General features: G+C 50.9%; 2 protein-coding genes across 2 annotated transcripts; one reads left to right on the top strand and one right to left on the bottom strand.

Annotated features, from left to right (window-relative positions):
- Window positions 1–1,860: 1,860 nt before the first annotated feature.
- LOC123367477 (inositol 1,4,5-trisphosphate receptor-interacting protein-like 1) lies at window positions 1,861–8,771 on the bottom strand. The gene is made up of 3 exons (XM_045011753.1): window positions 8,632–8,771; window positions 3,784–3,804; window positions 1,861–2,382 (listed from the first exon to the last, which is right to left on the bottom strand). The coding sequence occupies exon 3, from the start codon at window positions 2,377–2,379 to the stop codon at window positions 1,927–1,929; it is 453 nt and encodes a 150-aa protein (XP_044867688.1). The 5' UTR covers window positions 2,380–2,382; window positions 3,784–3,804; window positions 8,632–8,771; the 3' UTR covers window positions 1,861–1,926.
- Window positions 8,772–17,338: 8,567 nt separating this feature from the next.
- On the top strand, window positions 17,339–18,277 carry LOC123366479 (putative olfactory receptor 52P1). The gene has a single exon (XM_045009991.1). It carries the CDS (start codon window positions 17,339–17,341, stop codon window positions 18,275–18,277), a length of 939 nt encoding a protein of 312 aa, XP_044865926.1.
- Window positions 18,278–19,992: the final 1,715 nt, after the last annotated feature.

Here is a 19,992-nt window from a genome sequence, read left to right as displayed (position 1 = left end):
CGAGTGAGAGCAGAGTGAGGGGTGCAGGTTTAGTGACTCCGAGGGCAGCTGGGCCGGGCTGCCCCCTCCCCTTTCACAGTTCAGCCCTGCTGATTAAACTCGGACATTTGCTATCCAGAGAGACTTCAGCTGAAATCGGTGGGGTTTTCGCTGTGGAAAGGAAGGGCAGGAGTCCGAGGTTTTCAAAGTGCTGGTGAAAGCAGCCCTGGAGACTGAAGCCCTGGCGATAAGTTCAACACAGCTGGTGACAGTGCTGGCTTTCCCCACACCAGTTCCTGCCATGCGCCCCTGCCCTGCCCCATAGGGACCAGCCCCTAGTAGTGAAAAAGGAACTCAGCGTCCAGCTGTGGGAGGGGAGGGTCCTCAGCTGGTGTCAGTCAGCACAACTCCATTGACATCCATGGGCACTTTGCCCGCCCCTCAGCTGAACGTACCAATAACAATGCTGGTTAGACGGGTGGCTTTTTCAGAACAAGGGCACTCGTCCACTGGGATCTGTGAGTGCTGAACACTGGAAAATCTGTCCCTTAAAAAAAACAAAAAACCAACCTTCCCATGCCTCAGTTTCCCCAGCTAGGAAATGAGGAAATGTACGTCATAGGGCTCGCGAGCTGGTATGGTGATGGGGGCCGTATAAAGGTGAGAATGTGCCACTTTCTCTCAAACGTCAGTGGGGACCCGTAAGAGGAATGTGGTAATAACAGGGCCTACAAATGTACCCTAATCACAGGCTCGGCTGTGAGGACTCAGTGAAATATTCATTGGGCCAGGGAAAAACAAGACTCCCCCTGCAGTCAGTGATTGGGACGCTCCCCCAAGAGGTGGTAGATCCCGGCTGGAACCCCTTCTCCTCCTCCTCAGGGTGGGGGAACTTGAGTCACGTCCCTGGTGAGGACCCTGGCTCTGCACTGTGAAGGAGAGCCTTCTTCTCTCACCCGGTTTGTGTTCTTCCAGGCAGCTTACCGGATTGGGCCCCACAGGCGAATCAGGCAGCGAGCGCCTGTCTTTCCCTGGTTCGTGAATCACAGGCATATCTCTGAGAGCGGGTGGGGCGGGGCTTGGCACCTCCTCTCCCATCAGCATCTTGCCTGCTGGCTTTGTGGATCACATTCTTAAGAGCCTCTCTCTCCCCCCTGCCTTTTATAGGGCACCTAGGTCCCTAGCTCAGGCTTCGGGGATCGCACTGTTGTGCCTGTGACTTTCTAGGCACCTAAACATTAGGCACTGCAATGCTCATTCCTTTTGTGAATCTGGCTCTTAGTTGCTCTGTGCCTCAGTTTCCCCATCTGTACAATGGGGATTATCACACTGCCCTGCCTCACAGCGTTGTGACCCACGGTGGGCTGACTCAGCCTGGCATCATCCAGCGAGGAAGCTACCTGGGTCTAGGAGCGTGTGAACCCATCTTCCCTCCCCTTTCCTTTCCGTGTGGGCGACTGACAGTCTGATCATCTCACTGGACGCAATCAGAGTAAGCGGCGCCGTCTCCCAGAGACTAGCCGACGCTCTTTGCTGAAGGGAGGTGTAGAAGAGTCGTAGTCATCCTCGTTAGTCTCTCCTGTGTGAGTGCCCTGTAGAGAGAGATCCTTAGTGTATGAGCCGCTAGCGCGGACAGGGCACCCTCCCTGTGTGTGTGTGATTGGAATATGGGTAGGGGACAGTCTAAGCATTCCACCTCACCCCCTAAGGGTACCCCAGCATATTACATGTACATTATGGTCCTAAAACCTGCAGGTATTTAGAGAATTGGAATCTTCACACGCGTGAAAATCCATCTAAACAATGCCCATTAGAAGGGACTAGGCATGCGTGTATATTAAAGGTGTCTAGTTTTTAATTGTTAAAAAAGGGTGGGGTGGGTTGCTCCAGTGAATATACACGATTTATAATGACACTGGCCAGGTCCTCAGACACTCCCTGGAGGTGCTATTCATAACAGTGCCACAGGGCCATTCTGTCGCGGCAGTCGGGATGCCGGGTGCAGGAGCACCAGGGCCCTGCTTCGGCATCGTCCTCCTCCTCCTCGCTGCTGGCATCCTCGCTGCTGGAGTCGTAGCTGGACTTGGGCTCCAGGCTTGGCATGCAGAGCTCAAAGAGCAGGATAATGAGCAGGAACATACAGCGCCACCTATCCCAGGCCACGTATTTGACCCCGTCTTCCCCCTGGCTCTGGTGTGGGCCCAGGCTCTGGTGTGGGCCCGGCCTCTTCGCTTGGTTCCTCTGCTCACACTCCAGCTCCAGGCGCGTCATCTCCAGGGCCAGCCGCTGCTCCTGCTGCTGCGCCCGCTGCACCGTTGCCTGGTCCTGCTTGTCACTGACCCTCAGGGGGTGGTGCACAATGACCAGCACCGCCAGGAAGAGCAGGCTGCCCACAGCCATGGCCTGGAGAAGGGGAGAGAAAACCACTCAGGGGACGCAGGAGGGAAAGGATGGGGGAGGGGTATCCTGCTCCCCTTCCACCTCTGCCAGAGCTTTGGGCAGCACCCCCAGGTGCCTGGCTGGGTGCTGCAGGAGCTGTACTGGGAGAGCACACGGCCTCCTCCAAGAGGCACTGCAGGCCTGGAGCCAGCGTTTCACATACCCCGGCCCAGGCTGGGACTGGGAGAGGTCATCTCCCCTCCAGGCCAGGGGGTGGGAGCAGGGAGTTCCTTCTCCGATGGGTGATTTGGGGAGTGGGTGAGCCTGGGGGCTCTAAAGGAAGGACAGAGAGATTTGGTGTCAAGGGGGCAGGAAGCTATGAAGTAAGTGAGGTTTGGGCCCCTCAGATGGGTCAGGAGGATGGAGGCCGGGTGGGGTATCTGGAGTCTAGACCCAGGGCTTGGGGGAAGGTTGCTTGTGCTGCTGGGGTCGTGGGAGAATGTGGGGGTCAAATTCCAGGTGCATTAGGCATGCTGGCTCTGAGTCATGGGCGGGATTTTCTGTCCCGTTTCGCCCTGAATCTGCAAATTTGTTTGATACCAGCCTGAGTTTGACCGCGGGTCTCTGCCAAGACACGTCTTAGTGCTATATCGTTTGGAAGCTAATTGCTGGCGAATTAGGGAGCTCGGAATAGTCCACTGGAGTCAACGGGATCACGATCTAAACAACTCCCTGATGTGGGGGAGGTTTGGAGTCCACCCCAACCCCCACAGCCCTGAGTCTCATGTAGCCCCACGGGAGCTGGAAGCTGAGCGCTGTCTCATTGCCTTGAGGAGCTGCGTTCTGTCAGTTTCCTCTCTCTGGAACCACGGGGTCATCGTCAGCTGGGTACAAACGGTTCAGATCGTCCCACCTCTCCCTAGAATGTGGGTCAGTGACCCCAGCTCCAGAGCCAACTGCTTTCCAAGACAATTGGTCCCTTAGTCGAAGGGCTGGAATTTATAGCGGAGCCAAAGAAAAGCAAATTGCTGATAGGCAGCATCTGGGCCACTTGCAGTTAAATAATTCTGCCTACCCCCAAGCTTAGGAAAGGCTAGTTACTAACTAGCCATTAGGGCCAGCGACTGGGGGTGGGGGCTTCATTTCTGAGCGCGTGGCCGGATGTCCAGAAGTGCGGAGCGCCCACTACTCCAGTTTGCAGCCGCTCCGCACACGTGAAACTCAGGCCTGGTTGTCTCAAGCTGGGCACTTCAAATTAATGACCGCTCTCGGCAATTTGGTCCAATGCTTCTTAAATGCTAAGGACTCTCTTAAGGAACATGTGCTCCAGCCGTCAGGCTGCGTCTCCAAGTCCGTGTTCGCTGCTCCAAGCTTTGCCTTGGGGCTCCTCCTCCATCTGCCTCCACCCAGCCTCTCCATACTCACTCTGTGGAGGCGTCACACTCTCTAAGGCCTGGTCTACACTAGGATCTTAAATCGAATTTAGCAGCGTTAATTCGAACTAATCGCTCAACCGTCCACACCAGGAAGCCATTTAATTCGAACTAGGGGGCTCCTTAGTTCGAATTTGGTACTCCACCCCGACAGGTGGAGTAACGCTAAATTCGCACTTGCTAGCTCGAATTAGGCTAGGTGTGGATGCAAATCGAACTTAGTAGCTCCGGGAGCTATCCCACAGTGCACCACTCTGTTGACGCTCTGGACAGCAGTCGGAGCTTGGATTCTCTGACCAGCCACACAGGAAATGACCCGGGAAAATTTGAATTCATTTTCCTGTCTGGGCACTTTGAATCTGACGTCCTGGCTGGACATCGGGGCGAGCTCCGCAGCACCTGCAACGATGCAGAGCTCTCCAGCAGAGGAGTCAGCCCAATGCAAGAATAGAAAGAGATCCCCAGCATGGACAGACCGGGAAGTCCAGGATCTGATCGCTGTGTGGGGCGAGGAGTCTGTGCTGTCGGAGCTGCGCTCCAACAAGCGTAATGCAAAGACCTTCGAGAAGGTCTCCCAAGCCATGACACAGAAAGGATACAGCCGGGATGCGATGCAGTGCCGCGTGAAAGTCAAGGACCTGAGGCAAGGCTATCAAAAAGTCAGAGCGGCAAACGGACGCTCCGGAGCACAGCCCCAGACATGCCGCTTCTACGAGGCACTGCATGCCATTCTCGGTGGGTCTGCCACCACTGTCCCACCACTGACCGTGGACTCAGTGGATGGCATAGTGAGCCAGGACAGTTCCTACTCGATGTTCGCCGATGGGCAAGACGACGAAGGGTCCGTGGAGGAAGGCGCAGGCGACAGCGAACACAATGCCGCTTTCCCTGACAGCCAGGATCTGTTCCTCACCCTCACAGAGATCCCCTACCAACCCTCACCGGCCGTGAACCCGGACTCAGAGTCAGGGGAAGGATCAGGCGGTAAGTCGTATAAACAAGAAAATATTTATTTGCTCGAAAACATGTATACCAAAAATATAAATTCTATCTATAAATACTATATCTAAAAGTTTTTAAAGGGAAACTAAACGAACAGTAGGTCTACACAGATTGGGATGGAACAATAGTCCTCCATGGACAATTCCACAAATGCTTCAAACAGTTCCTCAAATACCCTCCGCAGGAGGTTTCGAGGAAGAGGTGCCCTATTTGGTCCTCCGGTGAAGCTCACTCTTCCACGCCACGACATCCTCAGATACAGGGGAACCATCGCCTCTACCAGCATGGCCGCGTAGGGTCCCGGTCGGTGAAGTGCTTCCCTTAACATCCTTTCTTTCTGCACTCGAGAGACACGCCTCAGGGTAATCTCGTTACTGAAGTGCTGCATCTAATTAGGGCAATTAGCGAATAGTTACTGTTCTTAATGGTTTACTTATACTTTGCATAACAAAGCCCCGCGCTTAGCAGCCACGTGCTGTAGGCCACACAGGAAAAGCATACATTGATCTTTCCCCTGCAGTGTCGGGAGTGGCTGCAAAAGGGTCATAGTATCTGATTTCCAGATTGCCGTTAGCACGACGGCACAGCTATCCGTTAACTGATAAGCATAATGTACTGTAAGGCTTACCAGGACTCTCTGCTAGAGGGATTCTGCTCTCTCTCCCGACTTCTCCGCTCTCCTGTGCAATGGCGCAGCCAATCAGAGCGTAGGCCAAAATGTTGTGCTTCTCTGGAGACCACGTGACACTTGTTGTCCGGTACGGTCTTCTTCATGGAAATTGACTAGACGGTGTTCACTGTTCGCGAAAATGTATCTGTACAAGGAAATCACTAACTTTCCCCATCACACAGCTTCGGGTCCTTCCCGGACTGCCCCGGCATCCCCCTCGCAGAGACTGGCAATGATTAGACGGCGAAAGAAGAAGACTAGGGACGACATGTTCGCTGAACTGATGGTCTGCTCCCGAGCAGAGGCTGCAGAGCAGAAACACTGGAGGGAGACCCTATGTGAGCAGCATCGCACACTCATGGAACGTGAGGATAGGTGGCGGCAGGAAGACCAGCAGACCACCCAAACGCTACTTGGTCTCATGAAGGAACAAACGGACACGCTTCGTCGCCTTGTTGATGTCCTGCAGGACCACAGGCTGGAGGACAGGGCCCCCCTGCAGTGTCTCTGCAATCGCCCTCACCAGCCAAGAAGTCCTGGCCCCCCCTCACCCAAAAGTACAAGACGGAGGGGTGGTAGAGGACGTGAGAACTGTCACTGAACCAGAGCAGAGCGGCCGTGTACCCCGCACTTCTCACGTTAGAAATTTGTAGAAGTGCTTCCCTTATAGGCTCAGCCAGTCCCAAATCCAAGGTTCATCCCCCCACTGTTTATTAGATTAATAAAAGCTGTTTGCTGTTAATCACTGTTTCCGTCATGTCTTTCCTGTCAGAGGATTTTTCGGTGTATGGGGTGGACAGGGGTTTCATACTTGCACGGTATAGCCTACAGTACCAGGGTACAGACTTGGGGAAAGGATCAACTGCGGGGCACACACACACTGCAGTCAGTAGGCACCAGGGTCATTCTGTGTTGTGTATGCTGCCCCTGTTCATTTCGTAATGTGTATAATTGTCCAGGGTCCTAGCGCCTGTCACGCCATTACTGTGAAGGCAGGCTGCCCTTACGATGCACTTGCAACGGATCCACGAGCCTATCCGCTGCCCTGAGCCCCAACAAGAGCCCTCATCCACGGACAGATAGTCACCCTTCTCCCACACCCATCACCCCTTCCCACGCAGAAACCCGCAGCCCACTGCCGTCATCCAAACCCCTATGCAAAGAAGGCACCACTCGCCCCTTCCTGCAAACCCTCCCCTTCATGCAGAACCACTGTCATCCGTCCCCCACCCCAGAGACCTATGTAGGAGCAGGAGGATGTCAGTCCTCTATGGAGGAAGCGGTCTGTACGTCAGTGCACACCGTGCCCAGCACAGTATGCGTCCATGTCTCAACACCAGAACAGAAATGCAAAGTAAAAGAAAGATTTATTAATAATGAGTGTAACAATTACTTTGCTTAAAAACGTGCTTTGGAAGTGGGGGAAACTTGGAGAACAAGGCATGTAGCCGCAGATCCAAATCGACACAAACTGACACAGGCCCAGGGTCAGTTTCTCTTGAAAGCAAGTGGAGAGTCATAGGTTACCCTGATCTCCGAGGAAACTTGCTTTCAAAGCCTCCCGGATACAGAGCGCTTCCCGCTGGGATATTCTCTCGGCACGGGTGTCTGGCTGAGCGTAAACTGCAGCCAGGCGATTTGCCTCAACCTCCCATCCGGACAAAAAGGCCTCGCCCTTGCTCTCACACAGATTGTGCAGCACACAGCAAGCAGCAATAACTACGGGGATATTCTTTTCGCTGATGTCCGAGCGAGTGAGTAAGCTCCGCCATCTCCCCTTGAGACGTCCGAAAGCACACTCCACCACCATTCTGCACTTGCTTAGCCGGTAGTTGAAGAGTTCCTTCTCACTGTCCAGGGCGCCTGTATAGGGCTTCATGAGCCAGGGCATTAGCGGGTAGGCTGGGTCCCCGAGGATCACTGTAGGCATCTGCACATCCCCAACCGTTATTTTGTGGTCCGGGAAGAAAGTACCTGCCTGGAGGAGTCTAAAGAGACCAGAGCTCCTGAACACACGCGCGTCATGAACCTTGCCCGCCCACCCGACGTTGATGTTGGTAAAACGTCCCCTATGGTCCACTAGTCCTTGCAGCACCATGGAAAAGTAGCCCTTTCGGTTAATGTACTCGCTGGCCTGGTGGGCCGGTGCCAGGATAGGGATGTGAGTCCCATCTATAGCCCCACCGCAGTTTGGGAATCCCATCGCGGCGAAGCCGTCTATGATGACCTGAACGTTTCCCAGGTTCACTACCTTTGAGAGCAGTTGCTCAACGATTGCGTGGGCTACTTGCATCACAGCAACCCCCACGGTAGATTTGCCCACGCCAAAGTGGTTCGCTACTGACCGGTAGCTGTCTGGCGTGGCAAGTTTCCAGAGGGCTATGGCCACTCGCTTCTGCACACTCAGGGCTGCTCGCATCCGGGTGTCCTGGCGCTTCAGGGCAGGGGCCAGCAAGTCACAGAGTTCAAGGAAAGTGCCCTTACGCATCCTGAAGTTTCGCAGCCACTCTGTGTCATCCCAGACCTGCAGCACTATGCGGTCCCACCAGTCCGTGCTTGTTTCCCGGGCCCAGAATCGCCGTTCCACACCATGAACTTGACCCATTGCCACCATGATCTCCACTGCCCGGCGTACCCTGCTTTCTGAGAGGTCTGCGCCACTCTCCTCACCGCGCTGCCGGAGCCTCCTCGCCCGATTTCTCAGTAGCTGACTGTTGCACAGGTGGACGATAAGGTGCGAGGAGTTGACAACGGCCATAAGTGCAGCGATGATCGCAGCGGGCTCCATGCTCGCAGTGCTGTGGCGTCCGCGCTGTAACCGACCAGAAAAGTGCGCGAACAGATTTCCCGCCGGCGCTTTCAGGGAGGGAGGGCGTTTGTGAGTGACGGTTGAATGATGACAGTTACCCAAAACCACCCTCGACACATTTTTCCCCCAGCAGGCATTGCGAGCTCTACCCAGCATTCCAATGGGCAGCGGGGAGTGCGGGAACTGTGGGATAGCTTCCCACAGTGCACCGCTTCCAAAGTCGACGCTGGCCCCGTGAATGTGGACTCAGAAATTCGAATTAGTGTATTTAGTATGGATACACAAATTCGACTTCATAAGGTCGAATCCACAAATTCGAACTAAGTTGATTCGAAATAGTCTTGTAGTGTAGACAAGGCCTAAGGGAGGGGGCAGCGTAAGCCAGGGCTGGCCCAGCTACAACCCCGCCAAGAGCCACTCTCCGGGATGTTCCCCTCGCACTGCGCTGGCTGGCCTGCCTTCCCCACCCCCGGCCCGCTGACACCAACCACCTGCCATTATTACCCACTCTCTGTGACCTCACCCCGGCCAGAATCCCTTTAAAGGGGCGGCACACGAAGCCCCATGTGTGCCCTGCAATGTCAGACCCTGCCCTGCCCCTCCCCCTCTCTGCCATTGCCCGTGTCCAGCTCTGGGCGGTCCCAGCAGAGGTGTGACTGATGGGAACTGGATCAGGGCAAAGCTGGGGGGATGACTTGTGACCAGCCTGAAGTGCGATGTTTACCCCAGTCTGAGCAGCTCTGAGCAAAGCTAGCCAGAGCCGTGGCAGGAGCTGGGTTTTGAGCAAGTCTGGATCGGATGATAGTACCAGCTGGAACCCAGGCAGAAGCCCATGACTTTTTGGTCCATCCGTAGCAGTTTCAGATGAGTTACGCTGGGGGGAGAAAGGGGAGCTGGCATAGTGGGGGGGGGGCAGTATCCAGTAGAGGGCCGTCTGGTTGCCCTTGGCTTTGCTCTGTCTTTGATTTTCGCTCTGCTCTGTCACTGGCTTCCCCTGGCTCCTGCGCTGTCTTCTCAGTCTCTCCTAAGCAGGACGCAAACCCAATAACAGCTAGGGATTGCTGATCGCCACTGGCAGTGTAACGACCCCAGTCACTGGGGGGCCTTGAACCCAGCACCCAACCTTAAACCTCTGCCGCAAGATCTACCGGAACAGCCCCGTTAGTCGGCAGCAGCAATCTGCTCTAAGAGACGCTCTCCCAGGGCGTTGCAGCTGGAAACCCCTCTGGGTGTTTTCTGCTGGGTTATTCGGAGTGTAACCCTTCTGCCCCTCTGAGCTGGCAGCAACAAGGGCCGGGTTCAGTATCCAGGGATTCCGTGTCAATAACGCAATGCAAAACCGGCTCGAGCCCCCACCCAGTGACCTGGGTACAATTACATACCCCCCCCCCCGGGCGTCTCTAGGAGGCAATACTTCCTCTCTCGCAAGCACAGAGTCTGAGTGTAGCAAAACCCTTTTAATAAAGGAGGGAAACAATGTGGCATCATATTGGGGAAACACCACAAACAGGATTCATAACATAAACCATGAGCAAAAGACCCACCAAGTCAGTTTTGGCAATGTCCTTTTCCCCTTAGGGTCTTAAGTCCAATTACCCCAAAGTCCAACAACCCCAAAGTCTCTGTCCCTGGTCAGTGCTGCACCAGAGTTCAAAAGTTTATCTGCGGAGTTTTACCCCCACCCAGCCTGGGTGGAAATGGCGGGGGGGCGCACACAGGGTGTTAAGGAGCACCTTACATGGTCTGGGGCCGACTGCCCTGCCTCTCCGTGGAGTTCTGCTGGAGCCTTCACCACGAATGGCTCCACTCCACTCCTCCAGCCAACCCGTGAGCCGCTCCAGCCATCCCTGCAAACCGCTCCGCTCGCTCGCTGTTCCATGGGCCACTCAAACCGCCCCACAAACTGCTCCACTCCGCTCACATAAAAGGTTGTTACAAGGAGAAGGGAGAAAAAAATGTTCTTCTTAACTTCTGAGAAAAGGACAAGAAGCAATGAGCTTAAATTGCAGCAAGGGCAGTTTAGGTTGGACATTAGTAAAAACTTCCTAGCTGTCGGGGTGGTTAAGTACTGGAATAAATTGCTTAGGGCGGTTGTGAAATCTCAGTCATTGGGGATTTTTAAGAGCAGATTGAACAAATACCTGCCAGGGATGGTCTAGATAATACTTAGTCCTCACTTGACTTCAGAGGACAGGACTAGATGACCTCTCAGCTGTTCTGTGATTCTATAACACATAAGTGTGTATCTGCTTGTAATTGTAAATAGGAGATAATCAACACCAATTTCCATTTGAACTAATAAATGAATTCTTGTGCTAAACCTTAATAAACTTATTAGGGAAATTATTTCCAATATCTGGCCTTTCTGGTCATATTGGGGAGGGACTGGAACCACTTTGGTGAAGTTGTGAAGGAACGGGGGGACGGCTGACTGGGAAGGTGGAGGTTGACACCCTGGTGAGAGTATGTGTAGAACTAGCAGAGCTGGTAGGAACAGGGGAAGAAAAAGCTGAGGCTATGGAGGACACTTCCAGCCAGGTCAGTGGGCCGGCAATGACCACAGCACTGTACAGCTTCCAGAATGTGTTCAGCCGGGGGGTGGCTATCCTGGCCCATGACACAATTTTGCTCAGGAACGAGGGCAGACCAGATGATCAGTCATGCCTCAGGTTAAGAATTTGTTGCAATTATTTTTAGTAAAAGTCACAGACAGGTCAGAGGCAATAAACAAAAATTCATGGAAGCCCATGAGCCACTTCGGGATGGGGAGGGTCCAGCACCTGCTGCCGCCGTGGCTAACAGCTCCATGGCCCCTGCCGCAGCCCCAGTAGCTCAGAGCTCTGGATCCCCGCCACAGCCCCAGAATCACAAAGCTATGGGAGCCCCTGATGCCTGTGGCAGCTCACAGTTCTGGGTCCCACCACCGCCTGCGGGGGCTGAGAGCTGCTGGGTCTTTGGCCACCCAAGGCAGCTGAGAGCTCAGGGGTTCCCACTGGCTGATAGCTCTGGTGCACTGCCCTGGGGCTGACGTGGAAAATGTCTCGGAGGTCTCTGAAAGTCACAGAATCTTTAACTTCGGTGGCATAATCTTCCCCGTTCACCACAGCGAGTTGTCCATAGGCTTGGCTAAGGATAAGCGGTGGAACTCCAGAGACTGAGGCAGTGACCACACTTTGGGCAGAAGGTACAACAGTCGCTCAGTTGCTCCAGACAGTAGAGTTGTTCACCACTGGGCTCAGAGTGTCAGCTGGTTGCTGTCAAGTGCTGAAGGCTGGAATGTTGTGGCCTTGGTAACACTGCTCGGTGCTTGTGTCCTTGGAGCTCCAGTGTTATCAATATTCACAGAAAAGGCAGCCTGCTCATTCAGCAGACCTCGATGTTACTCATCAAGAAAAACCACAGGCACGGTTCGGTGACAAAGACACCGAGCCAGGTTTACTTCCCTCCAGGTATAATTCTAGCACTCTGGCCATGAACCAAATGTGCTTCTGAAATCCTTCTCCCAGGTGGTTATACCCCAAGAAATCCTTATTGACCAAGGACCTAACTTCACTTTACAACTAATGAAAGGACTGTGCAGTCTAAATGAGGGTAACAGCATTAGGAACATTGATCTACCATCCCCAAACTGATGAATTGGTGGAGCAATTTCACAGAACTTTGATGGCGACATTAAGAATGTTGTAACTTCAGAATCCAAACATTGGCACTAACTCTTCCTCCACCTCCTTTCTGCTCTCAGGATGGTGCCTGAAGCCTCCAAGATTTCTCCCTTTGAACTGCAGTCTGGGATGCAGGCAGATGCTGCCAGTAATGTCTGGTGTAAGTACCACCCTCCACAGCTCCCACTGGCTGAGGGAGAGGGACTGATCTATCATCATTAGTTGCCAGGCAGATTCAGCCATGGAGGCAGATTCACTTTTTTCCCACAATGAATATAAACAAGCCAAAATACCGAACACAACTACCTGATGCACACCTTGCTGCAATCCTGAAGGTTTCAACTGCTCAGTCCCTGAGGCCAAACATCAACAAACTGACAGAACTGAAGTGTGTCTGGCAAACACTCAAAACTCTCTGGCAGCGAAGAATTGTATAAAGTTGTATGACAGTTTTATTATTGCTAAGAAATTTGAAATAAAAAATACAATATAAACATTTTCTTTTCTGAGCACCATCTTCAGTGACATTATTGGCCCGCTGGGAGGATCTGAGGACTGCACTGGCCCTAAGGTAAATTGAGTTTGAGACCCCTGGTCTAAGCCTTGGCTCTTCCTTTATTTTCTGGTGTTTCCATAGTGCCGGGTGATTAAATCGAGTCTGCAAAACTGAATTTGCCCTGACAATCTGAGCCTCTGTTATCGGAGAATCATTTCTTCACTCCCGGGGGAGGCTCTCTGGCTCAAGTTCTGCAGGGTCTATTTTCAGCTCTTCCCACTGCTCAAGGAGCCAAGAGGATTGTCTTGTAGTCCAGGCCAACCTGATTGTCCACAGGGACTGTAAGGGGAATCATAAAGGTCGCTGTCCAGCACAGAGACTGTCAGACACTTGAGACTGATACACTGATTCTTGGGGCTCTGCCTTTCTGTCGCCGTAAGGAGATTTCCTCCCTGTGCCGAGCGGGATTTTGGTGAGTTACCAGTTTCTGCACGAAAGTTAGAACTAAGGGCTCAAGAAGAGTTCAAGGGTTCAAGTAAAAAAAAAAAACCAGCTGGGTAGGAATTCATCAGCAGGGCAACTTGATCTGTTTAGTGTTGTCAGAAACACCAAGGGACTGATCTGGTAAAACTGGAATTATAAATGTATTGGAAATGGTTTAGACAAATTTGTTGTTAGTTAAGATGTTGTTGTTAAGTTCTTTGTGTCTTACTGTGTCCTCTTATCTGTCTCAGTAGCTTCCTTTTTTTGGTTTATGTGGATTTTCCTCTGGTTAGCTCACATTTTTCCAATTCAGCAATTTCACAGTACTGTTAAGAAGTACAGCCAAAGCCTCTGCAGTGGATATTTGTGTTACCAGAGGGATCACAAGAAAAGGCCACACACTGGCCAGATTCTGCTCTCACATTCTGCCTTCACTGGGTCACTCCCGATTGACACTAGCCTCCCTGAGAGAAATATCAGGGCCCACATGTTTGAAATCCCCATCTTTCATGTGCAATCTCAGAGCACCACATAAACTGGGGGTTTCCTTCTGACTTTTTCAGTTCCATACAGAACAGCGCTCTCTGTAGCAGGATGTGAAGCCGTGATTCTCGTAGCTCGGAGCCAAAATGTAAACACTAAGGGTGAAATCTTGGTCTCATGACGTTCAGTGGCAAAACTCCCAACACAGCCAGGGGATCACCCTAAATCCACACGTAGGGACTTAAATAAATGGCCTGATTTACACCGGCCATGAGCCTCCAGTGACTTCAACTGGAGTCATCCTGTGGCCTCTAAGGCCGGGTGAGCTCATTCAGACCAAAGAAGAACTGACAGGGGAGTTGCTGAAATCTCAAACTCACAGGCTTAGGGTTGAAAACAATCAGGATAACAGTGTTTTTGTAGGAGGAGAGAGGTCTGCATTCTTTGTGCCCCTGCATCTCTGCTCCTGGAGAGGATGAGAAGCAGAAAAAAGCAGTTAAAATAGAAGCATGTTTCTGGCTTAGGGGAACCCAACAAGTCCAGGAGTGCACTGTGTGTGTGGTGCAGCGGGCAGGGGGCAGGGATGTGCAGTATCGAAATCACAGTGGCGTAGAGTCCTAACACTGGGAATGCACATCCTGCCTAATGCACAGACCAAAGAGGCATCATTAGGGTGGGGGTGTCTCAGACTGTAGTGGAATGTGGACAACGCTGTAGCAGATTGTCTCTGACACCATCCCCCATCCAGACTCTCCCTCCTCCTGTGAGCAGCCCCACTACAGCCTCAGGAAGGGGTGTCTGGGTTTCTAAGGGGCTTCAATACGTTAACTCTGTCATTCCGAGAAAGAGTTACTCACTCTGGCTCGCCACATCCTCTGTCCCTCCCACCGGCTCTGTCCCTCTCTCCTTCCCTGCACAGGCTGAGCTGCTGCTGGGTTTCCTTCACCCCCAGAAAGGCAGTTCAGGCTGATCTCCCACTTTTCTCCAGTGCAGGCAGACACTGAGTTTCACCCAGTCTGTGGAGATATTTCTCTGACCTGTCGCTGTGAGGTCTGGCACTTGGGTTTGCTCCTGGGTGAGGGGTATCACTGTGTGGCAGGGTTGGAATTTGTGGGGGTGGCAGGGCTACATGGACAAGCAGGGAGCGCCGGGGGTTGTGGGAGGAGGAAATGGGGTGTACTCTGACAGACAGGCAACACTGGAGGTTGTGGAGCAGGCGGGGGTGTGGGCTACACCAAGAGCAGCAGCGCTGGGGGTTGTGATGCAGGTACGGGGTGTACTCGGACAGGCAGGCAGCGCTGGGGTGTGTGGGGCAGGTTCGGGGTGTACTCAGACAGGCGGGCAGCGCTGGGGGTTGTGATGCAGGTACGGGGTGTACTCAGACAGGCGGGCAGCGCTGGGGGGGTGTGGGGCAGGTTCGGGGTGTACTCAGACAGGCGGGCAGCGCTGGGGGTGTGTGGGGCAGGTTCGGGGTGTACTCAGACAGGCGGGCAGCGCTGGGGGGTGTGGGGCAGGTTCGGGGTGTACTCAGACAGGCGGGCAGCGCTGGGGGTGCGTGGGGTAGGCAGGGGGATGAACACAGAGAAGCAGCAGTGCTGAGGGTTGTGATGCAGGTGGAGGGGTACACAGAAAGGCAGGCATCACTGCTGAAATTAATTTTTTCATTGTGATTCTTGGTCAAAGGCCAGTGCTGGAGCCTTTCCTGACCCCAAGTGCATGTGGGCTGGTCTCAGGGTCTCTTTCCCCTGACAAGCCACAGAACTGCAGCCTGCATGTCACAACCTTCACTCAGTTTGTTTCCAGTTGTTCTTATTCAATGTTATTTATGTAACTTCAGGCATTAAACTGATGGAAAGAACCACTGACCTTTGCTCCTCAGCTGGTTGAATCTCCCAGCGTATTCTGACCCCCTGTCTCCACTCTCCTTCCCCATCCCAGCCTGCCCCGATTCCAAAAGCACTCTGGTTGCTGTGCTTAGATGTTGGGCTGCATGTGCGTGTTCTCCCTGTGTCCTGTCCCAGCTCTGCACAGACAGCTGGCACGAGTGAACCTCGAGCGAACCACCCAATGACCACAAGATCTGCTAAGGTACGAAGGCACCCAGCCAGATTTATTGTCAATGAAGTATCCCACAGACTCTGCCAGAACACTAATACACATATGCCTGTAAGAATGGACCACTCTGATATAGTTAGTTACAGCCCGCTGACATGGCTAGTTATCAATATCTTTGTATATGTTGGTTCAATCAAAACATCTTTATTACGTACTGTCATCCCGCCCAGACATTTTTTACTTTTTCTTGCTGTTGTCTCTGGGGAGCTGCTGATTCCCAATTTACAGCATAATTTAGTGACAACCATACAACACAATCTCATAACTTCATAATATGCATTGTTTTATCTAAATATGCATAATATACATATTTAGATAAAACAATGATTTTCAGCAGATCAGAATCTTTCCCCTGACACCTCTCATGGTATGCTTTATATGCAATATCACAATTATATATAAAGGAGGAATATGGGGTTACAGGGCACTCCCCTGATGTATAGAGTATTGCACATGTCTCGGACAAAGCTGAGTGCTTGCAAGAAAGAATCCCATCAAAAGAAACAAGGGAAGTAACAGAGGTGCAGGCCTGTAGCCATAAATACCAAGACCTCTGTGCCCTTCATGACCATTCTGTTCAGCACAAAGTCATATCTCACCATGATAATATCTGTTTTCATGGGGAAAAGTTGGCTCCTTTCCAACATGGGGATTGCATCGTAGATCAGATCTATGGTCCATCTAGTCCACAATCCTCTCTCTGACAGTGGCATCCCCAGGTGCTGCAATAGAAGGTTTAAGAAACCCAGAACCGTGTGGATGGGGGAATGACCTGACCATCATGAGGGTGTCACCTTTATTGCCTAACAGCTAGAAATTGGCTTATGCCATGAAACACAGGGGCAGATAGGCTTTCCCAAATATTTATTTAGCTGTAACTATTATAACTGGATAGTATTACTATCCATGTAAATGTCCAAACCATTCCTGATTCTTGCTTAGCTCAAGGCCTCAACTATGTCCTGTGGCCATGAGTTCCTCAGGCTAATTAAGCATGGAGTGATGAAAGCACTCTTTTGATCAAGTTTTGAATTTGACATGTTTCAGTGTAATTGAATGTCTTCTTGATCTTTTGCTATGAGACAGGGAGAACACATTCTCCATCTACTCTCAACCAGTCAGTATTTTATAGATTTTTCTCATATGCCCTCCTATTCATCTCCTTTGTAAGGTAACAATCCCAGTCTTTTCAACCTCCATATGAGAGTTTCCCTGGACCCTTGATCATTCTTGTTGTCCTTGCCCAAAACCCTCTAGTTCTGCAATATCCTGTGTGAGAGGGCTGCTCAATATTACACAGAGGAGTCCAGAGGTGGGTGAAACATAATGACTGATTTCATGGCACTGTATTTACTGTAGGATTCCCCATCCCATTTCTCCTGAATTCCAACATTTTCCTTAGTTTCTGGTCATGCTAACACTGTGAGTAAAGTTTCACAGGTTTGTGTACTGTGATGTTCAGATCCCTCTCCTGAGTTCATATTGTTAAATTAGAACCTTGTAATATATTTGAGGAATTGAAGTTTTTCCCTCAATGGGCATACACGTTGCAGATATTGACATCGAAGGTCATCTACCATCATGCTGCCCATTCACTTGGCTTAGTTAGCTCCCTCTGAGAACTTCTCTGGACTTAACTCTGACCTCAATAATCTGGTGCCGTCTGTAAATGTTGCCACCTCACTGCTTGCGCCCCTTTCTAGATTGTTGATAAGTACAACATATTTACTGTACTAATTACAACACGTGTAATCCCCATCACTGTGCTTCTCTCCCTTCACAGACACCTGGAGCATTTCTGAGCCTCATCGTCGCATTGACCACCTCATGGCAGCTCTCAACCTCACCCCCTCTGACCCTTCAACATTCATCCTAATGGGCATCTCTGGTCTGGAAGCTTCCCATGTCCTGATTTCCATCCCTTTGTCTATGTTCTACATTATGAGCCTGCTGGGAAATTTCACTGTTCTGTTTGTTGTAGGGAAAGAGAAGTCCCTGCACAAGCCGATGTACCTGCTGATCTGCATGCTGGCGCTCACAGACATTGGCATGTCTACCTCTGTCATGCCAAAAGCCCTGTGTATATTTTGGTTCAATTTGAACGGCATTACTGTGGGTGGCTGCCTCACCCAGATGTTCTTCCTTCATGCGGTTTCTGTGATGCACTCAGGTGTCCTTGTGACAATGGCCTTCGATCGCTATGTTGCCATATGTAACCCCCTGAGATATACCACCATCCTCACTAACACACGAATAGCTAAGCTAGGGCTAGTGGGTTTGATAAGAGCTGTCGTCTTCGTTCTGCCTGCGCCTCTGCTCCTCAGCGGGCAGCCATTCTGTGCCAACCGCATTATCCCGCACATGCACTGTGACCACATGGCTGTGGCGAAGATGTCGTGTGGGGATATCACGGTCAACAGGACGTACAGCTTGGTGACAGTGTTTGTAGTCATTGGGTTAGACCTGACCCTCATTGCCCTCTCCTATGGTCTGATCATTAAGGCTGTCTTCAGAATCTCCCATAAGGAAGCCCACCAGAAAGCCCTCAACACTTGCACAGCGCACATCTGTGTGATGCTGACCTCCTATACTACCTTGCTCTTCTCTAGCCTGACATATGAGTTCGGTCAGGGCATCGCTCCCCATCTTCACATCATCTTGGCCAACCTCTATTTTCTCATCCCCCACATGCTGAACCCTATTATTTATGGGGCCAAAACCAAAGAGCTTCGTGACAAAGCGGTCAAATACATCTGCAGAATGTAATCACCAGGGGCCTTGGATTTTAATCCTGTCTGACAAGAGGGGGAAAGGATAACTCCTCATTAATCAAGGGTGCGCTGTCCAAGTTTGGCCGAGCTCAGCATTGTGGAAGTTCACAGCCTCAGAAATTCCTCACACCTAATGTATTATCTCTCCATTACAAAGCACTGCTCTCTCCATTGCTGAGTTCCCTCTATCTGACCATCACCTGATCTCCTTCAGCATCACCTGTCATCCCCCAATCCTAGATACCCTCTCATTCAGACTTTCTATGACTTACAGACCACAAGAAGATACTGCAGCTTTCTGAAGCAAGGTGGTTTTCCATTAGTCCCTGTGTGACAAATGGAAGCTACTGCTTTTGATAGCCAAGACAAATAAACAAACTAAAAATGCTGAACTTCTTTATCATATATGCAGTGATCTCGTGAACAAAATTTGCCTGAGTTTGTAGGTCAAATACTTCAGGAAGCCTGGATGATAAAGCGAGTGTTTCAGTTTGAAAGTGCTAATTTACAAAAGCTGTGGCAGGAATTGAGATCTTACTAAAGCTTATTGGTGATAGATGTGAAACTGCATTTTTGAGAATGAGACTGCTGTGCTAAACTACAACAGCACCTTTGTGTCAAATTACTTATTGCTTTGCACAGTCGATTTTGGAGTCACTTTGAGGTGGACCTTTCAAAACACACACTACCCATTGCTATTCTCAAAGATGTCAAGAGTAAGTTTCAAGATTTCATTTTGGAGTTTGTGAAACAGATGAAACAGGGATTGCCACCAAACATCCAAGTGATTGAATCGCTTGCAAGACTAAATCCTTCATGACCTGGTTTAGGCAATCTCTCATTTTTGCCATTGTTTTGTGGAGACCTTGGACAGTTGGAGCAGCAGTGGAGAGTTTTGCTTATGGTTCACTGGCCTCATACTCAGGACAGTCAAGTTGAGCATGTTTGCGTTGAAGTTCTCGAACACACTGATGCCGTTGAGGACAAAGGCTTCAGTGAATTTGTGTATTTGCTCTGTTGTTGCCACCACTGCCTTTTAGCAATGCTGCACTTGAAAGACTTCTTTTTCTCAAATGGACTTGATAAAAACAAAACTCTTAGAAAATATTTTTCATGTTAGGGTGTATATTGTTGACCTCAATTTATGGGCTACTTTAATTACGGTTTGTGAAAAATCTGATCAGAATAGATTTAGATTCTTGGCCCAAGTCAGGTTACAGGGTTAGAAAACTCAGAGTTCAATGACGTGAACAGACCCTCGGGTTGTGTGTGCCAAGGAGACTTATACTGAGGACATTACTATAATGTTAAGATCTTTATTAAAATTAATGAAAAAATAATCAAAGATATAAAGCACAGTGTTAGAAAGAAGTAATACAGTTCTATGACCCCTGGTGGTAACATCCCGATTCTTAAAGACTACTTAAACTAGCAGACTCACATCCTTCCCTGACAATTTGGTAATGGGGACTGTGATGCTCTGTACCTCGGGGAAACACCCAGCACCCCCATGTTCATACTTATACAATGTTTGTGTGGTATCCAATGCAACATTTGTCATTTTGGGTGTCTTCAGAAGGCTCATGATGAACTAAGCATTGTTGTTATAATATGGAGATATACCTATCTCATAGTAATGGAAGGGACCCTGAAAGGTCATTGAGTCCAGCCCCTGCCTTCACTAGCAGGACCAACTACTGATTTTGCCCC

The sequence above is a fragment of the Mauremys mutica genome, chromosome 3, assembly GCF_020497125.1.
Source record: "Mauremys mutica isolate MM-2020 ecotype Southern chromosome 3, ASM2049712v1, whole genome shotgun sequence".
Taxonomy (NCBI): Eukaryota; Metazoa; Chordata; order Testudines; family Geoemydidae; genus Mauremys; species Mauremys mutica.
The sequence above is the reverse complement of the archived record's forward strand: the minus strand, read 5'-3'. Positions and strand labels throughout refer to the sequence as shown.

Bases quoted from the DNA above. Each gene is read 5' to 3' on its own strand.
- LOC123367477 (XM_045011753.1), bottom strand. From the start codon at position 2,379: ATGGCTGTGGGCAGCCTGCTCTTCCTGGCGGTGCTGGTCATTGTGCAC.
- LOC123366479 (XM_045009991.1), top strand. From the start codon at position 17,339: ATGGCAGCTCTCAACCTCACCCCCTCTGACCCTTCAACATTCATCCTA.